The sequence below is a fragment of the Somniosus microcephalus genome, chromosome 1 (assembly GCF_052327205.1).
Source record: "Somniosus microcephalus isolate GS21.2 chromosome 1, FLI_Smic_1.0, whole genome shotgun sequence".
Taxonomy (NCBI): domain Eukaryota; kingdom Metazoa; phylum Chordata; class Chondrichthyes; order Squaliformes; family Somniosidae; genus Somniosus; species Somniosus microcephalus.
In genome coordinates this window covers 212,161,927-212,185,336 of record NC_140987.1, presented here as the reverse complement: position 1 = coordinate 212,185,336, position 23,410 = coordinate 212,161,927, and the positions used below count along the sequence as shown (strand labels likewise).

General features: G+C 40.7%; 1 protein-coding gene across 9 annotated transcripts in view; it reads right to left on the bottom strand.

Annotated features, from left to right (window-relative positions):
- Positions 1–1,575: 1,575 nt before the first annotated feature.
- atg10 (ATG10 autophagy related 10 homolog (S. cerevisiae)) overlaps positions 1,576–23,410 on the bottom strand; it is a 437,210-nt gene continuing 415,375 nt past the window's right edge. For 7 of the 9 annotated variants that reach the window (XM_085989505.1, XM_085989469.1, XM_085989492.1 and 4 more), the window contains 3 exons: positions 16,586–16,683; positions 3,563–3,679; positions 1,576–2,543 (listed from right to left, as the gene is read on the bottom strand). In XM_085989505.1, coding sequence (XP_085845631.1) covers positions 3,568–3,679; positions 16,586–16,683 — 210 coding nt within the window. In that variant the 3' untranslated portion in view covers positions 1,576–2,543; positions 3,563–3,567. Of the gene's footprint in view, positions 2,544–3,562; positions 3,680–16,585; positions 16,684–17,040; positions 17,063–23,410 lie in introns of those variants that run through there. The other 2 variants (XM_085989498.1, XM_085989510.1) reach the window with 2 other exon arrangements.

Genomic DNA, 23,410 nt, shown 5'->3' with positions numbered 1-23,410 from the left:
TTTTCCCACACAAAGGGTAGTGGAGATCTGGAACTCTCTCCCCAAAAGGCTGTGGATTCTGGGACAACTGAAATTTTCAAGACTGATTTCGATAGAATCAAGGGATATGGAGCAAAGGCGAGTAAATGGAGTTGAGGTACAGATCATCCATGATCTAACTGAATGGCGGAACAGGCTCGAGGGGCTAAATTGCCTACTCCTGTCCCTATGTTCACTGTGTAATAATATATATAAACAGACTGCTCATCAACTTCTTCTCATGTATTTTGTTTCTATAGTTCCTTTCTGGAATGTGAACTGCCCGTTTTCCATAATAAGAAAGAAAAGACTTGCTTTTCACGACCACCGGACGTCTCAAAGCGTTTTACAGCCAATGAAGTACTTTTGGAGTGTAGTCACTGTTGTAATGTGGGAAATGTGGCAGCCAATAATAAAGGAATTTGCAGTAAAGGAAGACATTTCTGCTTGTTTTTTTTAATACATTAATGGTAATTTTTCTGAAGTGCAACCTATATTTTTAACTCACTATAATCTCAGAATGATATGCTCCATTATACAGAAAGCAACTGTACACATGGCAGAATGCATAACCTGAGAAAAACGTATTCAACCAATGGGAGGTAACAGCTAAAATCACAAACATGAGCATACTGTATTTTACTGCATTCAGCTTGAAAGATGCTTAAGATTTTCAACTTCAAGGCACAAATATTTTCAAAATAAATCCTCATCTAATTACATATATTCCAGACAATGAATGGGTGCTTTAGTAAAATTCTACCGAAGGTATAGTGTTCTCTTTTATAATAAATTGTTCTAATGGAGGAGTGTGTCTGAAAGCCTGAGTGGAACAATATGTTTGCATGGAAGGGTACAATATTAATTTGACATAACAACTAAAATGTGTGGAATGGAGAAGAGGTAGTTAGTGCAGTGATTTTTTTGTGTGCTTACGATACAGTGGGAAGAAGGTTAATGAAGTCGCGAGGTGCTTGCTTCTTATCTTTCTGGAACCTTTAAGTAACTGAGGAATTGCTGTTTAGTTGCCTCGGTTCAACATTGGAAGTCCACACACTCACTCAATTATTTTGCCTGTTGTCACATGTGTAAGCTGTACTTGCAATAGCTGATAAGCTAGACTCGCCAAATTACATTCAACATGGGCTCAGCATCTGCCTGTCACTATTCTTTTATACACAGTGTGCACCAGATTTATATTTATCTAAAATATATGCAGGACATGTGTACTTTATTGGCTGAATCTTCTGTGTTCCCTTGGAAAAAATGCCTGAATAAAAGTGCCATGAAATTAAAGGTACACAGTTTCAGAATTTCAAACTTTTGTACATCGTTATTTTAATAGCTGATCCACTACATGTAGAGAATTAATAGGTTTTCCACGAATACTTCCGGTTTGAAATTTTTTCTTTAAAAGGCAGTCAACTGCATTTGTTGTGCAAACATTCAGAGATGGGTCCTTAACCTACTAAAACTTAAAACTGCAACTTGAATATAACCAGACAAGGAAGAGATACTTAAACAAATGTAAAAGCAGTGAATTAAAAATGCAAAAAGTATATTGAGCACTTGTTTATTGGGTGAGTACATACAAAAAACTTAAACATTGGAAAGAAAAACCAGGTCAGTGACTACAAATACATGAAGAAAATTCTCCTAGAAGATTCCATAGTTAAAAATTTAACATTAACTTATGCTAATATATATGGTTATATTTTTTTAATCGTCAACTATAGGCATTTCTAGAGGTAGCTTAAGTTGACCTGAAGAGGGCTCCATTGTATTTTCATTCTGATTTGTGCTGTTCAGTAACAGCTTCTATACCTTGTTTTCACTTATGTCTTTTGCACAATATGTGTCAATATTAAGCCAGATTTGCAGGCACTGTGACACTTCCAAAAAACACAGAAAATGTAAACTATATGTTCAAAAAAAAATGCTTCCGTCCAAGTGTTTGAATCTTTATGACAGCTATTAAGAGCATGAGGAAACGGTTTTAAGGGAACTTCTTGGTATCGTTCTAGTCAACAATTACAGCATATTATCAACGTTTATAATCAAAATTTTGTTTTTCCCCTTCTCAGGATGATCTAATTTATTTTCAGTTTTAATTTCATTCTATCATGTCCAAACCATCTCAAGGTTTCAGTAGAAAATGTGTGTCTCTCCCTTTTGGTGGCAAGTGCATTCTGTTACACTTCAGCACACATGTCCACATTAGCTTACACTGCCACAGTGTTTAAACAAAATATCTTAAAGCTCAGAGACACAGATTCTTTTGTTAACAATTAAAACAATACTGTATCACAGGTCAAAGACAAGTTTTCTTCAGGAGCAGAGACTAATCACAGAGTGACGTATCTCAAGCAGCAACTACTGAGAACGAAGCTTGACAGCGCAAGTAGGCAGCTGTTCATTTGATTTTGGATAAAGATTGTTGTTTTTCTTCTTAGAATTCAGTGATGGATATGTTCTCAGCAATAAACACCAACTGGATTTTTTTATTTATCCTCACCAAACACTACCTGGAAAGAAAAAAAAATACTTGATCTTTCTTTGTTGTGTAATTTTCCCAATTCCTCCCCACACATTATTCTCCTTAGTTAGGAGGGCATGATGGTCCAGATAGCACACATTTTATTTTGCCAGTCTCTGTTCCTCAATTGACCCACCACTGGAATGAGGTGGGAAGAGACCACCTACCCAGATGATAATCGCTGGAACTTGTTCCCTGCAGAAAACCGAAGTGCAAATGCCCACTGAGGAATTTAAAGTCAGTCAAGTCCCTCAGCATTCCTGGAATCATCAAATATTACAGCATGAGAAAAGGACATTCAACCCATCAAGTCCCTCAGCATTCCTGGAATCATCAAATATTACAGCATGAGAAAAGGACATTCAACCCATCAAGGCGGCACCAGTGATTTGCAGTTGAATAACGTGAATTTTAAGAGTAGAGTATTATGCACGCCAAATTAATATTAATTTTATGTAACCAAAGTGATCTCCTATTTATATTAAACGAGAAATGTAATTGTTTTATATTGAACTGGGGATCTGGCAAAGAAAACAGAAATGTTAATGTATGTTAAAATTTATCAATATGATCATTATTAGGAAATCCCTACTGCGTAACAGCTAGAACAGCCAACTGTTTTTGATCAAACTGGAATAACTGATATACTCTCATATATTCAATCCCCAGGACTCTATTCATCAGATCACTACCACTTTGCTCTCAAAAACATTTCCACTTTTCGTTCTCCAATACAGTCCTAACCTTCCCCGTTCATCATGTACAAAACATTCAGCATTAAAAATTAACAAGCTAAGTAGGATTGTTGATAATTGACACATCTACATACCAGAGAACTGTAATATTTGTAATTCTTAGTACAAACATTCCCTACAAAAAAGGAAAACACAATTCTTCATTTTTTCCCCTTGTGCAATTTGCCTTATTCTGCTCCACATATTAGCTTCTGTTCAAACAATGGTAAACTGAAAATGCATTGTGGAAAATAAATATATTGTACACACATACTTTGTTCAATCTGGGCCAAAAATGCCCTGTGACACAGCTGTGGCATAGCTCAATGGCAAGTCGAGTCCCACGACTGGCCCCATCATGCTCAGCCAGCTTGTGATGTAATTTACATTCCTAAACAAAAGAAACATAAAATAAGCATGGTATTTTCTTCAAAAAAGGATACATTGCAATTTTTTTATTGTAGGCAATTACAATTTTGAAATATTTTTGTTTTCTGTCTTAGTGGATTTAAACAAAACAGTATATGCAACCTGAAACGTGTATGCTTTGCATTACCATGTAGAACAAGTAGAAGTAAAATGTACATTTTCAAAGGCACTCATAATGAATTACAAAAGGATCGCCTGCATGGCAGCATAGCTCATACAGCCCGAAGTATTCTGAATCTGAATGTCAGTAACTCTGAAATGTGTTTCCAATCAGCAGAAACCAGTCACATTTTTAGACATGTCTAAAAGGCAGAGTTTGAGCTCTGCAATGATTTTTTTTCTCATTACATTTTTTTCTCTTTACTCACCAGTTTTCTCCACTCCCCTTTCCTGCAGGAACTGACTCCTTGCTAGGATATGGCTCAGTGGGCACAGGGTGCTCTCCAGGGCCTTGCTCAAATGGCCATAATTCATGTCTACAGTGAGTGTAGGCAAGCTATTCCACCATCATCGGGAGGGGATTACAGACAAACCCCATGCTGTCCTCCTCCAGCATCTATACACAATCACTTCCAACAGGGATCGCTGGATAATGATCAGAAGTAGCAACCTTAGATGATTTTCCACTCTTTAATCCAGGAGTGCTGATGCCAATTTTAGTGCCCCTACCACTGCTGTGGCTGAGATCAGCTAATTCAGCCCAGGCTAGGTTCGAATCTGGGTGCTTCCTAGTCTATATCGTTCAGCTCCTCAGTGGATAAGCTCAATGAACCACTGAGGGGAAGCCCTAATTAGATTTCTAACCTTCCTGCCCACTCACAATTTTATACTGCTGAGACAAAATAAGTTGAAGAAACCAGACAGTGCAAATCTAACAGAGACACAACACCTTGTACTTGTACTAAATTCATACTAAAAAATCCTTGGATCTTGTTCTTTGAAGAATGTACTTCAATTCTTTCACATTGTAATGTCCTTCGCAGTCTCAATGTCACCCATGAAAAACTAATTTTACAGAGCAGGGTATGGAACTACACAATGTTTGTAAATGTACAGTACTCTACAAATAAGCTGAAATAAACCTTGTGAATATTTGCCTTTACTTGGATACAACTTGATACAAGAGGGCAGATGGGTAACTACTTCTAGACCTCTGCCAATATTAATCTGTCACCAACTGTTAGATGGAACACAAAATCAGCCCATGTGGACCTCGCCTCCAGTTTTCTCCACCTCTGTAGGGAAGAACCTTGCCTCACCTCTCTTCCCTCACTGTCCCACCAACACTGAAAAGTTATCCTCTGGCATGGATCCTCATCCTACCATTCCACGGCACCTTTTAATAAACGATTATTAGTTATATTGGAAACAAATGTTTGAAATCGCACTGTGCAATATTAGTAACCACCCATTAATGCACTCAAATTAAGTTATTCTGTTGGTTATTGTAACAAAGGTTAACCCATTTAACATAACATAGTTAATGCCTTTGTTCCAATAATTAACCAAGGCATTACATCTGAATATGTTAACTCATGTGTTACTAATATCGCTAAGCATAATTTCACCCACTAAGCTTTATATCCTTCCTGCATAGCTCACCATTTTTGTTTGTTTATTTAATTACTTTAACCATACAGCAATTGTCAAATAGTTATCATAAAACCACCTTGGGATCTTTCTCCTTTCCTACCTCCCCTACCTATGGATTTAAAAATACTCCCATTAAGATCAATAACAATGTTATAGTAAATGTCATGCTACAATTATTTTTCCCCAATAGAGGACATCTTTTCTCGGCAATGGTAGTAATCAGCCGGTTATTATATAACTCCAGCTCAACAGCACCTGACAGGAATCAATGACTAATTCGCATCCATTACTTCAGAAACTAAACTGTCCACCCCACTTCAACTAATAGACAAGAAAGACAGCTGTGTGGTCTTGAAATGCACTGGTGAAACATTGATCATCTCACCTCATGGCCAGGTGCTTCAACTCTTACATAAGTTTATTACAGCTCTTAACCATATTTTTCTTTTGTTCAAGGGTATTTCTGTTGACTTGCATATAACTTTCACTTTACCATCATAGTTCCTGGTTAACGTTGACGTGCCGTATTTCAGAATCTTCAGAAATGAGTAACAGCATGTAAACTATGGGAACACAGTGTAATTTCAATAGAGTCACCCTCTGGTTTGCTGCAACAATGCAATTTTTTTTTAAACGGTCAGTTAAAAACCTTTGAAAACAATGACCAGCTTTCAGTATGGCTTTCCTAATTCTTTGAAGATAGTTTATCCTCCATATTTGGATAAAAATCATAGGCCTAGAAATCTGATTAGGCCAGGAAATGGCAGGTGCCACCGCAGGCCAAGGTTAACGGCCGCCCGCAAAAAGAGCGCAGGCAGCACTGGTAATTTGGTGCTGCCTGCTGATTTAAATGAGCGCAGCGCAAAACCTACCGTGTAACGCCCTGTTTCGGGCGGTAGTCTAGTAGGAGACCCAATGTAGCGTAGCCGTAGCGTCTCTGGAGCGAGGCAGCGCTCTCTTAAAGCAAGCCTGTCATTTTAGAAAGCAGTGTCAAGCCCTTAAAGAGGAACTGCCTTCTAAAATGAAATAAAAATTCATTTAAAAATAGGCAGTCTTTAGTACTTAGAGCTCAATTGCCTTCTGAAAAAAAACATTAAAAATAATTCCAAAATGGCAGTCTTCAGCTGAACTGCCTTCTGCACATAAAAAAATTGTAAAAGTGCTTCAGCATTAACACAAATGGCTTAGCAAGCCAGGGAAGGGACACCCAGGGTCTCGCACACAGCACTCGAGCTTTGTGCAGGGGGTCAACACTACACGGGAGGCCCTCTACCCACAGGGGCCAGTAGGCCCTCCAGAAATCAGTGATTGATAGATTTTTGGATATTAAGAGAATCAAGGGATATGGGGATAGTGCAGGAAAGTGGATTTGAGGTAGATCAGCCATGATCTTATTGAATGGCGGAGCAGGCTTGAGGGGCCAAATGGCCTACTCTTGCTCCTATTTCTTATGTAGAAAGAACAATGTGGGACCAGATCACCGAGGTCATCTCTTCCAGCAGTGTCGCCCCCACGACCTGTCCAGTGCCCAAAGGAGTTTCATGACCTCAGCCCAATGGTCAAGGTCAGTGAATGCATCTTCAAAAGCCGTCTCCTAGCAACTGCGCCACTAGCCTCACACACTGCTCATTGCACGACCCCCACCCCCCCATCAGTCACCTACCAACTTGTACCAAACACGAGGTACACCTCCCATTCCTACCTTTACCTCACCCCCTTGGAGGAGACAGTGCTGGCCATTCTTGGCAGGGGCATGGCTGAGCCCTGGGCTAGCGGAGGGCCTGAATGGATACAAGATGTTGGTATCCTCATATGTTATCCTCCTTCTCACATCCCCGTCATCCCACAATATCTTCTGATTTGCATGGTGCGCATGGTGTAAGCATGGAGCTCGTACTTTCCTGCCCTCCCCTCACCACAACCCTACCCTTGTGCCTTCCTCATTTCAGACACCCAAGAAATCCATCCTGCCCAACCACTGGTTGACCAAGAAGAAACACTGTCACTCGACTTCACACTCCCAGCCACCAGCTCCTCGAGGTCGTCCTGTAAGGCCATTTGCAGTGTCCACTGAAAGTCAGCAGCCTTCCACCAGCTATGCTGCAGCCACTGGGGTAGCACAGGCGTGACATCACGAGGATAGGCAAAGGCACACACAAGACACTCACTAAGGGAATGCATAAGGGTGATTAGTTGATTTTTTAATGTAATATTGGAGTATATATGGATAAAGTTGGATTGGAAAGTTTGCTTTGTGGTGGCTTTTATTTCAGCATTGTGGCCTAGAGGACACTGTGATGGTCAGTAACAGAGGGAAGGTAAGGTGTGGGACAAATGTTGAAAGGGGAATTGGGGTTGTGTTGACTCGTACCGCAGGTGGATGATTCCGTCTTGGATATCCTGGCCAGAAAGTGGCTCTCTGGGTTGCCTCCTTCCTTCCGCTTCTTCCTCTTCCTCTCCCTCTGCGAGCAGCTTGTCTCCTTTGCTGCCTCTGCTTCATCTCCATGTGTCCCCCAGGACTGAGCAAGTGGTCTTCTCAGAGGCAAAATACTGTGGATGCTGGAAATCTGAAATAGAAGCAGAAAATGCTGGAAATACTCAGCAGGTCAGGCAGCATCTCGGCCCGAGACATTAACTCTGTTTCTCTCTCCACCGATGTTGCCTGACCTGCTGAGTATTTCCAGCATTTTTTGCCTTCTCAGAGGCCTTCCTTTACCATCCTAAGTCTTGCAAGTGTCCAGCAGCACTACCTGCACACTTTATACACTTTTTTAATCTATTGCACCAAGCCACTACTTCAATAGCTTAAATCCAAACTTACCTGAAAGATGCGAGTGTCCCTTTAAGAAGCGCTGACAGTGTCTCTGCAGGGCTACTTCACGCACGCTTTTGTGTGTGTGGTTCGGACACAGCGTAATAGAGAGCGATAACGCCCAAATCAGCAGTCGTGGCGTCAACTCAGGTGTTGCACGCCGATTGATGTCATGATTTGCTTATTTAAATTTGAGACCAGCGCTGTCAATGGCAGTGCTATGGTCCTTACCAAAATGGCGGCTGCCGTGACCCGCGCCGGAAGTGGGCGGAAGCGATGCGGCCGCCATTTTTTCTACAAAACCGGCCTTAATGGCCAGCGTTAAAGCATCAAATTTTTAGGCCAGAGACTTTTAAGTTAAGAGTTCTACTCGCTATATCTCAAGAGCCACATAACCTGCCCCATCTCCCATTCTATAGAAGAGCTGTGATGGTACAGACTCATAGAGTCATAGAGTTTTGCGGCACAGAAAGAGGCCCTTCGGCCCATCGCGTCCACGCCGGCCATCAAGCCCTGTCTAATCTAATCCCATTTTCCAGCATTTGGTCCGTAGCCTTGTATGCTATGGCATTTCAAGTGCTCATCCAAATGCTTCTTGAATGTTGTGAGGGTTCCTGCCTCTACTACCCTTTCAGGCAGTGAGTTCCAGATTCCAACCACCCTCTGGGTGAAAAAGTTTTTCCTCAAATCCCCTCTAAACCTCCTGCCCCTTACCTTGAATCTATGCCCCCTTGTTATTGACCCCCCTACTAAGGGGAAAAGTTCCTTTCTATCTACCCTATCTATGCCCCTCATAATTTTGTACACCTCAATCAGGTCCCCCCTCAGCCTTCTCTGCTCCAAGGAAAACAACCCCAGCCTGTCCAGTCTTTCTTCATAGCTGAAGCGCTCCAGCCCAGGTAACATCCTGGTAAATCTCCTCTGCACCCTCTCCAAAGCAATCACATCCTTCCTATAGTGTGGCGACCAGAACTGCACACAGTACTCCAGCTGTGGCCTTACCAGCGTTTTGTACAGCTCCATCATAACCTCCCTGCTCTTATATTCTATGCCATGGCTAATGAAGGCAAGTATCCCATATGCCTTTTCAATTCTTCCAATAGAGGCAGCCCGCAGTATAGACAATGCGTAGTAGGAAAGGAAATAATTAAAAAAAAATGAAAATTATTAAGAGCTCCAAATTTGTGCTAGAAATAACAAGGGTGGGGAAGGGTGACAGGTGATAGGTGTGAAAAAGATCATCAACATTCAAAGAAGACGGAAAATCTGAATAAATCTTACTTTGTTCCTGATTCAATGCTCTTCCATATAAATTAGGGTTATGCTTATAGTCACATCAAATATGGGAATGGGCTACTTACAATTTAAATTTAATGATGCTCTGTATTCATAGAAAAAGTGTTTGGCAAGCCTTTCCTTGGGGGCTGGGGGTTAAGAGAAGCGAGACAAACCAGAACAGTTGTGTGTTATTTTTGTCACAATGACATCAAGCACAAGAAATACAATAGTGCATTTTGACACAATCTAGGTCATGACTATATGGGCTGGATTCTGTGGCCAGCAGCAAATGCCGTTCGTTACACTTGCACTTGTCCATAGACTGTCTATGGCCTTTTGCACTGGAGGTTCCGATCAACCAACTACAGGAAACTTTCGATTTACCGGCACTTAAATAACCGGAAATCTCGGTTAACTGGCAAAATTCAGGAGTAGGTTTTACTTCATATTGACTTGCCTTCCTCCATCTGTTGCTGTGCAAGGGTGTGGCTGCAGCTGTTGCTAAGCTGCAGAGACGCTTGCAACTTGTGGCCATTGTTCTGAACTTGTTGCTAAGCAACAGGGTTTGTTGCTTTATACGGAGCTGTCAGCTCTCCGTATCTTTTACTATAGCGTTCGGTTATCCGGAATTTTTGATGAACCGGCACCACGTCGGTCCCGTCTGTGCCGGATAAAAAAAAGTTTCCTGTATCCAAAAAGCACAGTGCCCTCTACAGGGCATCTGGGACTTGCGGAAACAGGCCAAGCAACTGTGCATCTCCTTAACCAATCAGATCGTTAATGAGCAGCGTAGTCTGAACCAGGAAGTGTCAGTTAGAATATTGAATTTACCGTCAAATCAGGTACAGAAAGCGAAATAAAGAGAGGGAAAGAAAGATGGGATTAAGAGAGAGATAAAAGAGACAGAAAGAAAAATTAAGAAATTAAAAAAAGTTTTACCTTATTAGATCTCCAACAATAATTAAAATCTGAAGAAATGAGACTCCATACCTGTTAAAGTTAGTTTTCAGTGCCAGAGAGGTTTTTTGACAGTAATTAAGATTTACCATACCGTTAAAAGGGTATGTACACTGGAATGGACAAGCCCTAACTTTTTCTGGTGAGTTCAGTTCATATATATCAGATAATATAAGTACAGCAACTTCATGCCATTCAACGTATATGAATAGTGAGTCAGACACCGTGAGTAAGATATTGTTATTGCGCAGTTTTTGGAGGAGCAGGGAATCCCGGACTAAAACTTCCTGATTTCCGTGTTTAACTGCGCATGTGCGGTCACCGATAATTGCTGTCCGATTTACATGTTAATAACGGTGAGCGCTGTTAGCCTCTCATTATTTTTACAGCAAAAGCCGGCCGATGTATTGAAAACAAATGAAAAAAGCTTGCAAAAAATTTCATGAATATACAATGTTGCTTTAAACCATCTCCTAAAGACTAATAAAGAGTATTGCTTTTGGAAAATGGATGCAGTTTAGTTCGGACATCAGGATTGCTTCAGTTAGATGCTTTATACAGTAAATGGAATTCAGTGCCACATTACCCTAAGAAGTAGATTGTTGGTAGACTGGAAATAATTTACATTTTTCTGGTGATTGCTGACTAGTTAGTTTATTCATCTAAAACTATACACTCTACATGGTATTGCAGTGCTCAGTAATGAGGTTAGCTAATTTATCAACTAGGCCCTGTAGTGATTTACTAGCATATGAATATTTAATGCAAAGATGTTAACCGGTTTATCTTAAATGGGTTAACACCTCCATTAAAATAGCACAGAGCTATTTCAGATTACCGCACTAAATGCCTGTACTCCAAAGTCCAATGGTGTAACTTCAGTTCCCAAATTAAACCAATAATTTTTCAGATTTATGCAAACATAAAATTAGCTACCTCTGATAAGGATGTCTTCATTTTTTTCAATGTCGTTCTCCCCGCACATTTCATGATTAAGAGGGAGAAAAATCAATGAAACCGCATTTCTCTCTCTGGAGTTTTACTTTCTGAAGTTATGCAAAAGCCACATGATCTTCCTTAGGGGTGTGATGAAATTTAAGGTCCACTAAAAGCTTAAGACCACAAAATAACATGGCATCAAAGAAGTACATACCCAAGTTAGCGGAAAACAAGATTAAGATTTTACAAAATGGTGTTGAGGTTGAACAAATGAGCTAATCTCACAGCCCACTTTCATGAATTTTGACAGTAAAGGAGATTTTCTACAGAGTTCCAACATTTGATGAGTAGAGGGGGGCACGGTGGCATAGTGGTTAGCACTGTTGCCTCACAGCACCAGGGACCCGGGTTCAAATCTGGCCTCGGACGACTGTCTGTGTGGAGTTTGCACATTCTCCCTGTGTCTGCGTGGGTTTCCTCCGGGTGCTCCGGTTTCCTCCCACAGTCCAAAGATGTGCAGGTTAGGTTGATTTGGCTATGATAAATTGACCCTTAGTGTTAGGGGATTAAATACATGGGGTTACAGGGATAGGGTGGGATATGTGTCGGTGCAGGCTCGATGGGCCAAAATGGCCTCTATCTGCACTGTAGATTCTGTGATAGACTACAGTAGACATGAGGTAAGTTTGGTTTCAGGCTTTGATTATACCACATGTTGTGTGTGAAATGAGATTGTCAGATTATCACAATGTTGCCAAAAAGCAATTATCCTGAACACCAATGAACCTCTTGCACTTGGCATTATATACAATCTGAACAAAAGATTTTTTTCAGAACCTAATAGTATATTCACTGGAAGGCAGAAAACTTTCACGTAACACTCTATTCTTCTCAACAGCCAATCCATCTGCTACATGTCCTCAGGAGAACCATGGCAAGTTTCACTATCTACAAAGATCGTTGATTCGGTTTGAGATGAGCAACTTGACAGATATCTGGGTCAATTAGATTGGAAATGGAACACCTAGCCAAAGGAACTCTGCCTCACAAAGAACTCCAAATAATTTTCAGAATTAGGTGTAAAGTCCATTTTCACCATGGAATACACAGGATTGTTAAGGGTACTCAGCAGGCCTGCATTCAATAAGGCTAGTAAATAATTCTTTGTAATAGTTCAATGTTGAGTTCAATTGTGAGCATAGTTACTCTTCAAGAATATCTTGGTTTATGGTCTGGTTATAGAAGAACTGGACTCATATATTCCAAAGCAAAATGTCCTGGAACCCTACTCTGTGAAGGAGTAATCCATCAATAAAGTTAGAAGGGCTGAGGGAAACCAATTCCATACTTATTTCCTTTAAGACTTTTGACAAAGGAACAAACAGTATCTGAGGGGTGACCCTATGATCGAGCAACTTTGGAAGTCTGGCATTGATCCTATTCAATTAGAAATTCCAACTTCTATATCCTTTCAAATACCAGAGCATACATTGTATGTGTTATAAATTTCCAATTTTCAGAGTATAGATGAAAGAAGATGTTGAATTTTACTACCATTTTTAGACGTGCTGTCAGTATTGTCTATGTAATTATTGTCAACCTCATCCATTTAGTTATTTTTTATTCAAGAAGGTGTTTCCAAGGATAGATTCATGATCTTTCATCATTTAATAAAACAATTTGAAATAGGACCTTTAACTTACTCTACTCTAAGAACTGGTGGGAGGATGTAAATACAGCATGACAATTTTATGTAGGCAGGTTCTATTATTAATGTGGTCCTGTGAATTTATAATGGAAATATAGAAATAAGGACAGAAGGTATGACTTTAAAATGGGGATTGAATTCTGCCTGCGTGCCCTGGTCCAATTATCCCCTGGCTTCTAACCCTGCTTGACCTGAAGACTGCACTTGGCCTTGCCAAGTAAAATATTAAAAATCTGTGTCTGCATGCACATCCTGTCTGCGCCACTTGACTTCCTGTTGTCAGGTTTTGTCAAACTTTTTCCCATTATACTTGGTGCACATTTAGTATGGGTTTTACTTCAGTATCTGCATTCTGGCCACCCAGTTTCCACAAATCGCTCAAAATGCTTATTGACAATTTTTCCAATTGCCATTTTTTTCTTCAGTAACTGAAATTTCAGTTACTGAGGAAAAAAATGGCAATTGGAAAAAGGGACATTAATGTCCAACAGAGGATTTAAACAAATTAAAACAATTTTAAAAATGACATGTTTCACAATAATATGATTAAACTTATCCACTGAATTGTTTGCTGGTTTTATTAAAGTTTTTACTTGAAAGCCTCAGCATCTCCTAAAAGCCTGGGCTTGGATTTGATATTTTTGTCCAGAGCTGTGATTTTTGAGGGGTCAGGAAGAGCAATAATGCCCCAGAAAAATCGACTCACACATTGCCAAACCTCCATGGCCCTCTCCTGGGATCACCTCCCCTCCCTTTCACCTACTTGCACCAACCAAGTTCTATGCTGGAGCCGTTGGAGTTTCATCGCTCTCTGATTAGCGAGTTGCTCGAATGCACTTTTTGAACCCAAAATGAAATTTGTTCTGTTTTAGTGTGATAAAAAGGAGTTTGTTGCTCGTTGGTGTTTATTACTGCGGTGGTTTGCTGGTCTTTCTCACAACACCTCAGCAATTATTTAACCTTTTTAAAAATATAAGTATCAGTCTTTCCTTAAAGAAGTCTCAACACCTTTGCCTGCAGATTCTCAAAAAGATCTGAGATCAGTAACCAGGCACCCCGTGCACTAGAGGAGTCAATAAGTGCTCTTACTTCAAGTGTTGAAACAGCTTTACAGTCTACATATTAACTGCCTTACATCCCTTCAATGTGTTATCAATCACAGAAACTTGGGCCAGCCTAACGGCAGGTCAGTTCTGAACCACTGCTGACTGATAAATGTTACCATATGTAGCTAATCTTGTTTGCAGTGTGCCCTGCAAGAGCACCTTCTGGCCCCAAGCGTCCAATTTCTTGGATGAGTTTCAGTGGATAAAGGATTTATTCTCCAAAAAGGACATGTACTTAGTGGATACCTGGATTACGGGTTAGAATTGTACAAGAGAAGTGGCTCCCTCAATGGTTATTAGGACATCATCACTGTTTATCTTAGCTTGAGGTTACAAGCCATTTCATATTGAATTTATGGTACCCCATAAAAGTAGATGAAATGCCATAGATATAAGTAACTTTGTCCTGATACTACAGGAATAGCAGGTACCTCAAAATGGATGATACTCAGGTTCTACTTCAGAGATTTTGAGGTCTTGAGGGCTGAGTGCCAGAAGTACTGATATCCCTTCTGAATCAGAAACCCCAAAAGAGATTTACTGGAGTCAAGGGAAAGCTGAAACCTGAAAGTATGTGAAGCAGACTGAACCTGAAGTAGTGTAGCAATGATAACTCTTCCTAGGCTGAAGCGGAGGCCAAAGTCTGTGTCAATTCGGTCAAACCAACTATGTCAGATCCTCAGTGGTTGCCATCAAGAAATTCTTGCATGATTAACTTAATTGATGACAGTGGTGGTGGGGTGTTGGGTTAAGCTTTCTAATCAGAGGCCTTCAAGGAGTTAATTTTAGCTTTGGTGCAGACTGATCATTCAGCCAACAACTCCCCAGAGATGCAGAAGTTGCTGACCAACAATCCATGGACTTTCTTGGAACCACAAGAGCTAGCCAGGGCAATCACAAGTTCTAGGTCAGAGAATCTGTGACATTAATGCCTTAGGGTGAAAGCTGGAGAAAGATTGCCAAGTTACAGACCAGTTTTCTCCCAACACCCCCACAAACTAGATTTCATCTCATTTGTGAACTTACACTTATATAGCACCTTGTCATGTTCTTAGTACATACCAAAGCACTTTGCAACCAATGGATAACTTCTGAAGTGCAGTTACTGTTGTTATATAAGCAAATTTTCCCTATTAACGACTACTTTGCCATGCTAGACAAATCCTTATCTGACACATTGTTTCACCTTCTTTCTAGCTTTAGACTGCAGGCTAAAGGTCATTTTTCAGTAACCTGAGGTGAGAATGAATAAGACCATCTAAAAAAAGCAGCAAGCTTTATATTTTCTGAAGTTGTGTTTCAGTAGAAAGTAACAATGATATTTAGTTTCTGGAATGACCCCATATGCACTGGGAGACCTAATTTGTGAACTGTGGAACTGTTTTACAAAATAGAATTGTAGAAATATATACCGATGCAAAAAAATTTGCCAAATTAAGATGAAGACATCACTGAAACTCCAAATTAGAATACAGTAATCCATTCTAAGCACAAGGAAGTGTAAATTATTCTGAATCCCTGTCTTTGCTTCGCAGTCTGCGGCCATTCCACTTATACAGCATGGGTCAGGGAATATTGTACATCTCTTCCAAGACTACAGAAGATTAAAACTTGAAAGGGTCATCATCCCTGTGATTTTACTAGTGGATGATGGATGTATCAAAACTTCTGAGAAGAACAAACGAGTAAATCGAGTTATTTTGGAGACATTAGTCAGCACATCTAATAGTTGTGGAATTTTAGTGCACTCTCTCTTGTTCTATGCCTTGAGGTTTTTTTTTAAACACACCAAAGACTCTCCATACATTCAAAGTTTCTCTTGCCTTGTGTTGCTGAACCATAATTACTTCAGGATGTTTTAGCCTGCTGCTTTGTTAAAGCTGATGAAGGTCAAAGATAGTTGTCCTGAAGGAATTATGCTTCAACACTGAAAGCAAGGAAAACTTAAAAACATAATGCAGTTTTACAAATGTTTTACATTTTTTAAGAGACAGAGAGCGCGAGACCAACTCTAAAACCTTACTATAGGTCTATGGAGAGATTGATTATCTTTAATAAATTATTCAACTCTTTATGTCTAATGTTCTTGAAATAATCTAAAAAAAAAACTTGCATTAACACATAAATTAAGAAATATTCTTTGTTTATTATTTATAATGAACAGCATAATCATTTATTTTTCATTCCCTATCCGTAGATGCCAGATAATGAAAAATGGGCTCAGATTCTGAAGTTTCAGAAAAACTTAGTACTCAACAGTTAACAACCCTCTTGTATCCTCCTCACTTTACTCTTCATTATCAAGTCAGAAGAGCCAGAAATCCATTTGTTCTTATCTAAACTGTAGATCTAATTGCTTAAAAAAGCTAACATCCATTTTCATGTCCTAATAGTAATTCAATGCATTTTAATTCACCTGCGTTCAATTGGTACCAATGTTAACAGCTCAACAGACTCCCTGTTAAAACACTTTACCTCTGCTCCTGCGTGGCACCATCCATTATTGGAGTCATTAATTCAGATGTTCGACAAGGATGGAGAACGAAAAATGGTTGGCCAAGTAAATGGTGCTCCTACACAAATAAACACAATAAGATGTTTAAGAACCAGATTATTGTTTCATAGATATTTCACCACAGGAAGCCACCATTCGACCCACTGTACTTGTGCTAGCTGCACATTGAGGCTATCTGCTGTAATCCCTGTTGTTTCCCTGTATCCATTATACATATTCCCAGATTTTTAAAGTTTTCTTTGTATTATTGCAGGTATAATTAACATTTTTAATTTACTTAACTCTTTTAGAACTAAAGAATTCAAAGACGATTTAAACTTGCAAATGCTAGAGTATATATGTTTGGATTAAGAATAAAGTGATGGGTCAAAGCAGTCAAAAATAGTGAGCTTAAGGAGGTTATGAAGAGACGTACCTTACGGCAAATAGAAGAACGGCTAAGAAGAGAAGGAAAGAATAAGAAATAATAATGAAAAAAAAACAGAAGGGAAAGCATACTTAGGAGTACAAAAGGGACAGGGTTTCAGTGCTTATATGCAAACGTGCAAAGCATTAGAAACACTCAGGGAACTACAGACACTAATTAGAATGAAGGGACATGATACTGTAGCTTTCACAGAATTTGGGGTTTGAATTTTGGAGGCGAGGGGGGTGTCATCTCCTAATTGCTGTAATTTAGGAAGGTCAGCAGAAACCCTGGAGAAACAGCATAAATGCTGATCTTTCACTGAAGTTGCAGCAGTCAATCACAATTGGAACATTGCATGCAGTTCTAGGCACTCCATTATAGGAAGAATATTAAAACCATGGAAAGCATAGAGTGAAGATTCATGAGAATTATACCATGAATGAGCACTGAAGGTGTGAAAAATTAGATGGAACAGAGAAGGTTGGGGGGGGGGGATCTAACAGAGATTTTCAAAATTATGAAAAGGTTTGAAAATGTAAATAGTGAACGATAGTTTTGACTGGTTGGTGAATTGGTAACAAGGGGCACAAACTCAGGATTATCATTAGAAGAATGGAAAGGTAAATTAGAAGAAACTTTCACATATAGGGTTATTAAAATATGGAGTCCCTGAAATACTGCAGCTGTTGCGTATCTTAAGCAGGAGTCCCCTGGAATGGCTGGGAAAGGCTTGGCTGGGTCTCGGTTAAACTCTGGGTCCTGTACTTGTGGTGAATTTTATGCCATGTCCTGTTGGGTGTAGAGTCTTGGACCACCTCAAATGTGGCAACAGTAGTTCCCATGACTTGGTCTCTCAGTGGGGACTGGAGTAACATTGGCGCAGGTATCCCCAGCAACTGGAAGTGGAGTCCACTGCTGGGGTCATCGCCTAGACCCTGAAGATGTAAGAGCCAATAATCTTTCTTACAAAGGGGGCCACAGGGGCAATAAGTAAATCTTTCTAGGAGGGAGAAACCCAGAAATCCCCCTCCCAGATCAGACACTCTTCGACTGATTTTCTGGCTTTCCTGATACGGCGGGTACCCTTGATGCATACCTAGTGGTGCGGGTGCCCATCATTAGCAGGCAACTCAGGGAACCTTCCCTCGACCCTAACAATTCCACCAGGGTCAGCAGCAGAGATTCCCAGCGAGCCTATCTTGACACTTACACTGAGATGCACCCCATCGCAGATTTTGGGGATGGAATGTTTTACCAGAATTGCTGTTGAGGCAGACTACGCCATTTAAAAGAGAATCAGTAAGCATTTGAAAAAGGAAGAATATAAATAAATGCAGGGCAGGGCAGTGAATAATTGTTCCAGTTAAAGAGCTAGAACTGGCACAGACCAACTAGGCTGACTGGCCTCCTTCTGCGCTCTAATTTCTAGATTCAATGCCATTTTCATCAGTTTTATTGTATCAACATTAGAAACGGTTTAAAGTGCAACAAGAAAGATAGCAAAGGGATGTTTTACCATCTACATTGGCAGTAAAGTTATTTTGAAGCAATATGAAAGGTATTAATATTATGTAGAAGCCAAGAAGTAAGATAACAAAAATGAGCAGAACCTAACACTAAGTACTTGCACAGTGACACAACCAATTTGTATCACAGAGCCCATCAACTGCAGGAAGTGGATACTGCATTTTGACTGGACACAGTTAGTTGAAAATAAAATCCAGATTGCCGATTGCCCTGCGTTAAATTGTTAAATCAATATTTTATACTGCATGAAACTTCCAAACCTCCAATTTCTTCATTAAAATGTATACTATAAATTTATAATGTACACCACGCTATCAACCTTGTAATGCAATACATCTTTAAGACAAACTTCAAAATAAGCAACAGCATCAACAACTTTTGTGCAAATCCACAAACCTTAGTACACTGTATCAAATAAACTACCTGGGCGTGAACTGAAGACTAATTGGATCACAGAGAGTAGGGAAATCATAACATTACCAGACTATTTTAAAGAACTTGTTATATTACTGTTTATAATTGTACTATGAAAGAGCAGTCTTAAAACAGTTTTGAAAATATCATAATAAACCACTCTTTAATCAGAAGAACATAACAAATGGGTACCCACTTACTTCATAAACCTACCAAAACCAGATGTAACATATTAGCAACAAAATACTCCAAAAGTGCCCCAGAATGAACACTTTAACGACCATACATTCAGGTAATCTTATTACTTTTTAAGTCAAATGTTACAGAATTAAATAAATTACATTTATGTATATCACCGTATCCTTTTTGATGTAATCACTTGTTTTGTAGGCAAACACAGAAGCCAATTGAGCACAGCAAGGTCCCATAAAAACAAGTTTTTTTTGTTAGTATTGACGGGGACATATTTTTGTTTTTATTTATATTCGTTCGGTGATTTTCTTCAAGTCTGCACATCTGCCTACCAGTCCCATTGTGATCATCCCGAGCCAGTAGAGATACATCCACTGATAAAGCCAGAAAGACTGGTGCACTCTGAAAATCAGCAGCAGTTACAACTGTACTGGTCTGTGCCCAAAACATCTGCAAATTCAAATAGGCTGTAAAGCCTTAGGTTTATGAATCTTGTGTTTTAACAGCGAGGGCAAGCAAAGATTTGAAAGTGATCCTGGGCAACTTTCTGTTCCCAGGAAGTTGTTTCAGTCATTGGTCTCTGACTCCTTTCCTAGAAGTGTCAATTTATTACCTAAATCTGTATGGTTTCTAAAGTAATGATTAATCTTCTTCTTTGTGATATCGTGGGTTCCTCCCCAGCAATAAAGTATTAGCACAATCCAATTCTACTTCAGCCATCTATCTTTCAAAATAGCTGTTCACTGCTTAAATCACACTTTCCTTGCCCTGGTCAGGAAATACCCTCAGGGTAGGTAGTCCTTAAAATAGTGGTACATTGGCAAACACTGAAGATAGTGGTCATGGTCATGGTCATGGTCATGAAGACTCTGACAAGGCCAGCAAAATTTAAAATCCCTTAGAGACTGAAGTTAAATGGCAGCTTTAAAATTTGGCCAGCGAGCTGTTTTGACCAAAAACTTCAGTTACTGTAAAACAAAGCCAACACTTTTTCCAAGAAGTTTCAGTAAAACAAAGAAAACACAGATGCAATGCTGTTCCCTAAAGCTTGGCAGAATTCCAAAACTCTTGAAAATGATGGAAGAAAAATAACTGAGGGAATAGCCCAAGGCCAGGATTAATATATGATTCAGAAAGCATTGGTCACGTGACAGACGTCACAACATAAAAATGTCTTAAAAAGGGAGAGAGCTCCTATGAATTTCTTCCACTGAATGAACAGGGAACAAAGGGAATGAATTTCCTTGTTGTTTTCGCCACATTGGAACGGCACAGTACCTTTTTAATTTGAGCAGATAATGCGAGTGGAAGTTATTTCCCTCGCTTGTGCACCTTTAAAAGACTTCCAAGTTTCCTTGCGCTTTTTAAGCCTTCCAGCAAATCACTCGCCAAGTCCCCGGCTGGCTTTATTTGCTTACTGTCAGGGCTGTAGATAGAAGTTTCTTGGTTTTACCCTGCTATTGCACTTAGGATAAGTTAGACTGATATGCAAAAGGTGCAGGAGCTGTCTATCAATTGATCAAAGTGGAAGCGAGGATTTTGTCGGCTTTGAAGAGTGGAAAGTTTGGTTCGCGATTTCAGCAGTTGGAAAATGTATTTTCAACCTTTAAAAAAAAAAATTGTTGCTACTGAAACCTGCACTTGATTTCCAGCATGTCATGTGCTTGGAGTATTTTATACTTAATGCACTAACCAAGAATTTAAAGGCACATCTGGACACTTCTAGCACTTCCCTCAGATACAGCTATAAAACAAACATGAGCCATTTGTTTATGGGAGAGCCTGGATAAGCAAGGGAGTGATTAAGCAAAAGCATCCTTTCATATACAGTTAAGCATTCTGATCAATTTTCACTCCCAATGGACAGAAAAAGAATTGACGGTAAAGTTTTAAAGAAATTCTGTACTACTGCAGTACCAGTTTTCTGACACTAAAAATAACTGCTTTGTTTCTCACTCACCAAGTCAAGTACTGCAAAACTAAAATATAAGGCAGACTTTTGTACAATGAACCAGTATTTGCACAACCAATTTTTCCAGCCCTGATAGTAAGCAGATTTTACTGGATGAGTGAACATTTGATTAAAACATTGTTCGTCAGATTGTCAAAAACCTCCAATGTTAAATGTACAGAGGGAAGCATCGGTCTCTGCAGCTAAGCTAACTAAACCTGCTCCAAGTTGATTCAAGTCTCATCAGTGAGGGCATTCCCAATGGATCAGTAGATAAATGCACTGCAGCCTATGATATTGAGCAATGCAAACCAGGAAATATCTAATTTGTGTCCTCGTCTGTGGTGAGCTAGCTGATCTCAACTGGTATGTGCTGGGGGCAGTACAATTGGCATCACTGTTCCAAGGCTGAAGAGCTGAGCGATAATCAGCCAAGGCTCCACTCCTCATCAAGCCATCATTTCCAAGACTGTCACTGACATCATCTCCTCTGGAGATCTTCCCTCCACGGCCGCCAACCTCATAGTCCCCCAACCCCGCACAGTCCGCTTCTACCTCCTTCCCAAGGTCCACAAACAAGGCTGCCCTGGTAGACCCATCGTTCCAGCCTGTTCTTGCCCCACGCAACTTATCTCTTCTCTCAACTCTATTTTTTCTCCGCTTGTCCAGTCTCTTCCCACCTACATCTGCGACTCTTCTGACACCTTCCGCCACTTTAACAGTTTCTAGTTTCCTGGCCCCAACCATCTCCTTTTCACTATGGACGTCCAATCCCTCTACACCTCCATCCACACCAGGATGGCCTGACGGCGCTCCGCTTCTTCCTTGAACAGAGGCCCGACCACTCCCCATTCACCACCACCCTCCTTTGCCTGGCTGAACTTGTTCTCACATTGTACAACTTCTCCTTTGACTCCACTCACTTCCTCCAAATTAAAGGTGTTGCTATGGGGACCTGCATGGGTCCTAGCTATGCCTGCCTTTTCGTGGGATATGTGGAACATTCTTTGTTCCAGTCCTACTCAAGTCCCCTCCCTCACCTCTTTTTCCGATACATTGATGACTGTATCGGTGCCGTTTCCTGCTCTTGCCCTGAACTAGAAAATTTCATTCACTTTGCTTCCAATTTCCACCCTTCCCTCACCTTCACATAGTCCATCTCTGACTCTTCCCTTCCTCGGCTTCCCTGTCTCCATCTCTGGGGATAGGCTATTGACAAACAGTCACTATAAGCCCACTGACTCCCAACTTCCTCCCACCCCGCTTCCTGTAAGGACTCTATTCCATTCTCCCAGTTTCTCCATTTCCACCGCATCTGCTCGGACGATGTCACTTTCCATACTAGTGCTTCCGACAGGTTTTCCTTTTTCCTCAACCGAGGATTCCCCTCTACCGTGGTTGACACGGCCCTTGACCGTGTCCGTTCTATTTCCCGCACTTCTGCTCTCATCCCTGCCCCTTCCTCCCAGAACCACGACAGGGTTCCCCTTGTCCTTACCTTTCACCCCACCAGCCTCCACATTCAAGGGATCATCCTCCGCCATCTCCAGCGTGATCCCACCACCAAACACATCTTCCCCTCACTTTCCCTTTCAGCATTACGAAGGGACCGCTCCCTCCGCGACACCCTGGTCCACTCCTCTATCACCCCAACACCCTTTCCCCTACGCCCAGCACCTTCCCATGCAAGCGCAGGAGATGCAACACCTGCCTTTTTACCTCCTCCCTTCCCACTGTCCAGGGCCCCAAACACCCCTTCTAGGTGAAACAGCGATTTACTTGTACTTCTTGCAACTTAGTATACTGTATTCGCTGCTCACGATGCGGTTTCCTCTACATTGGGGAGACCAAACACAGATTGGGTGACCGCTTTGCGGAACACCTCTGTTCAGTCCGTAAGGGTGACCCCGAGCTTCCGATCGCCTGTCACTTTAATTCACCGCTCCATTCCCACTCAGACCTCACCGTCCTCGGCCTCTTGCATTGTTCCAATGAAGCTCAACGTAAGCTCGAGGAACAGCACCTCATCTTTCGATCAGGCACGTTACAGCCTTCTGGACTCAACATAGAGTTCAACAATTTCAGACCATAACCTCAGCCCCTATCATTTTTTTCTCTCTCTCACATGACAGCTGTCGATCATTCAGCCATTGCCATTTACACTTCATCTAGAGCCATCTTTTGTTTCTTAACTTGTCCCATTACATCTCCTTTTGCCTTGCACCATGATCCCTTTTGTCTCTTAATCTCTCCTGCCTTCCATCCTATCACAGACCTTCCCTTTTGTTCTTT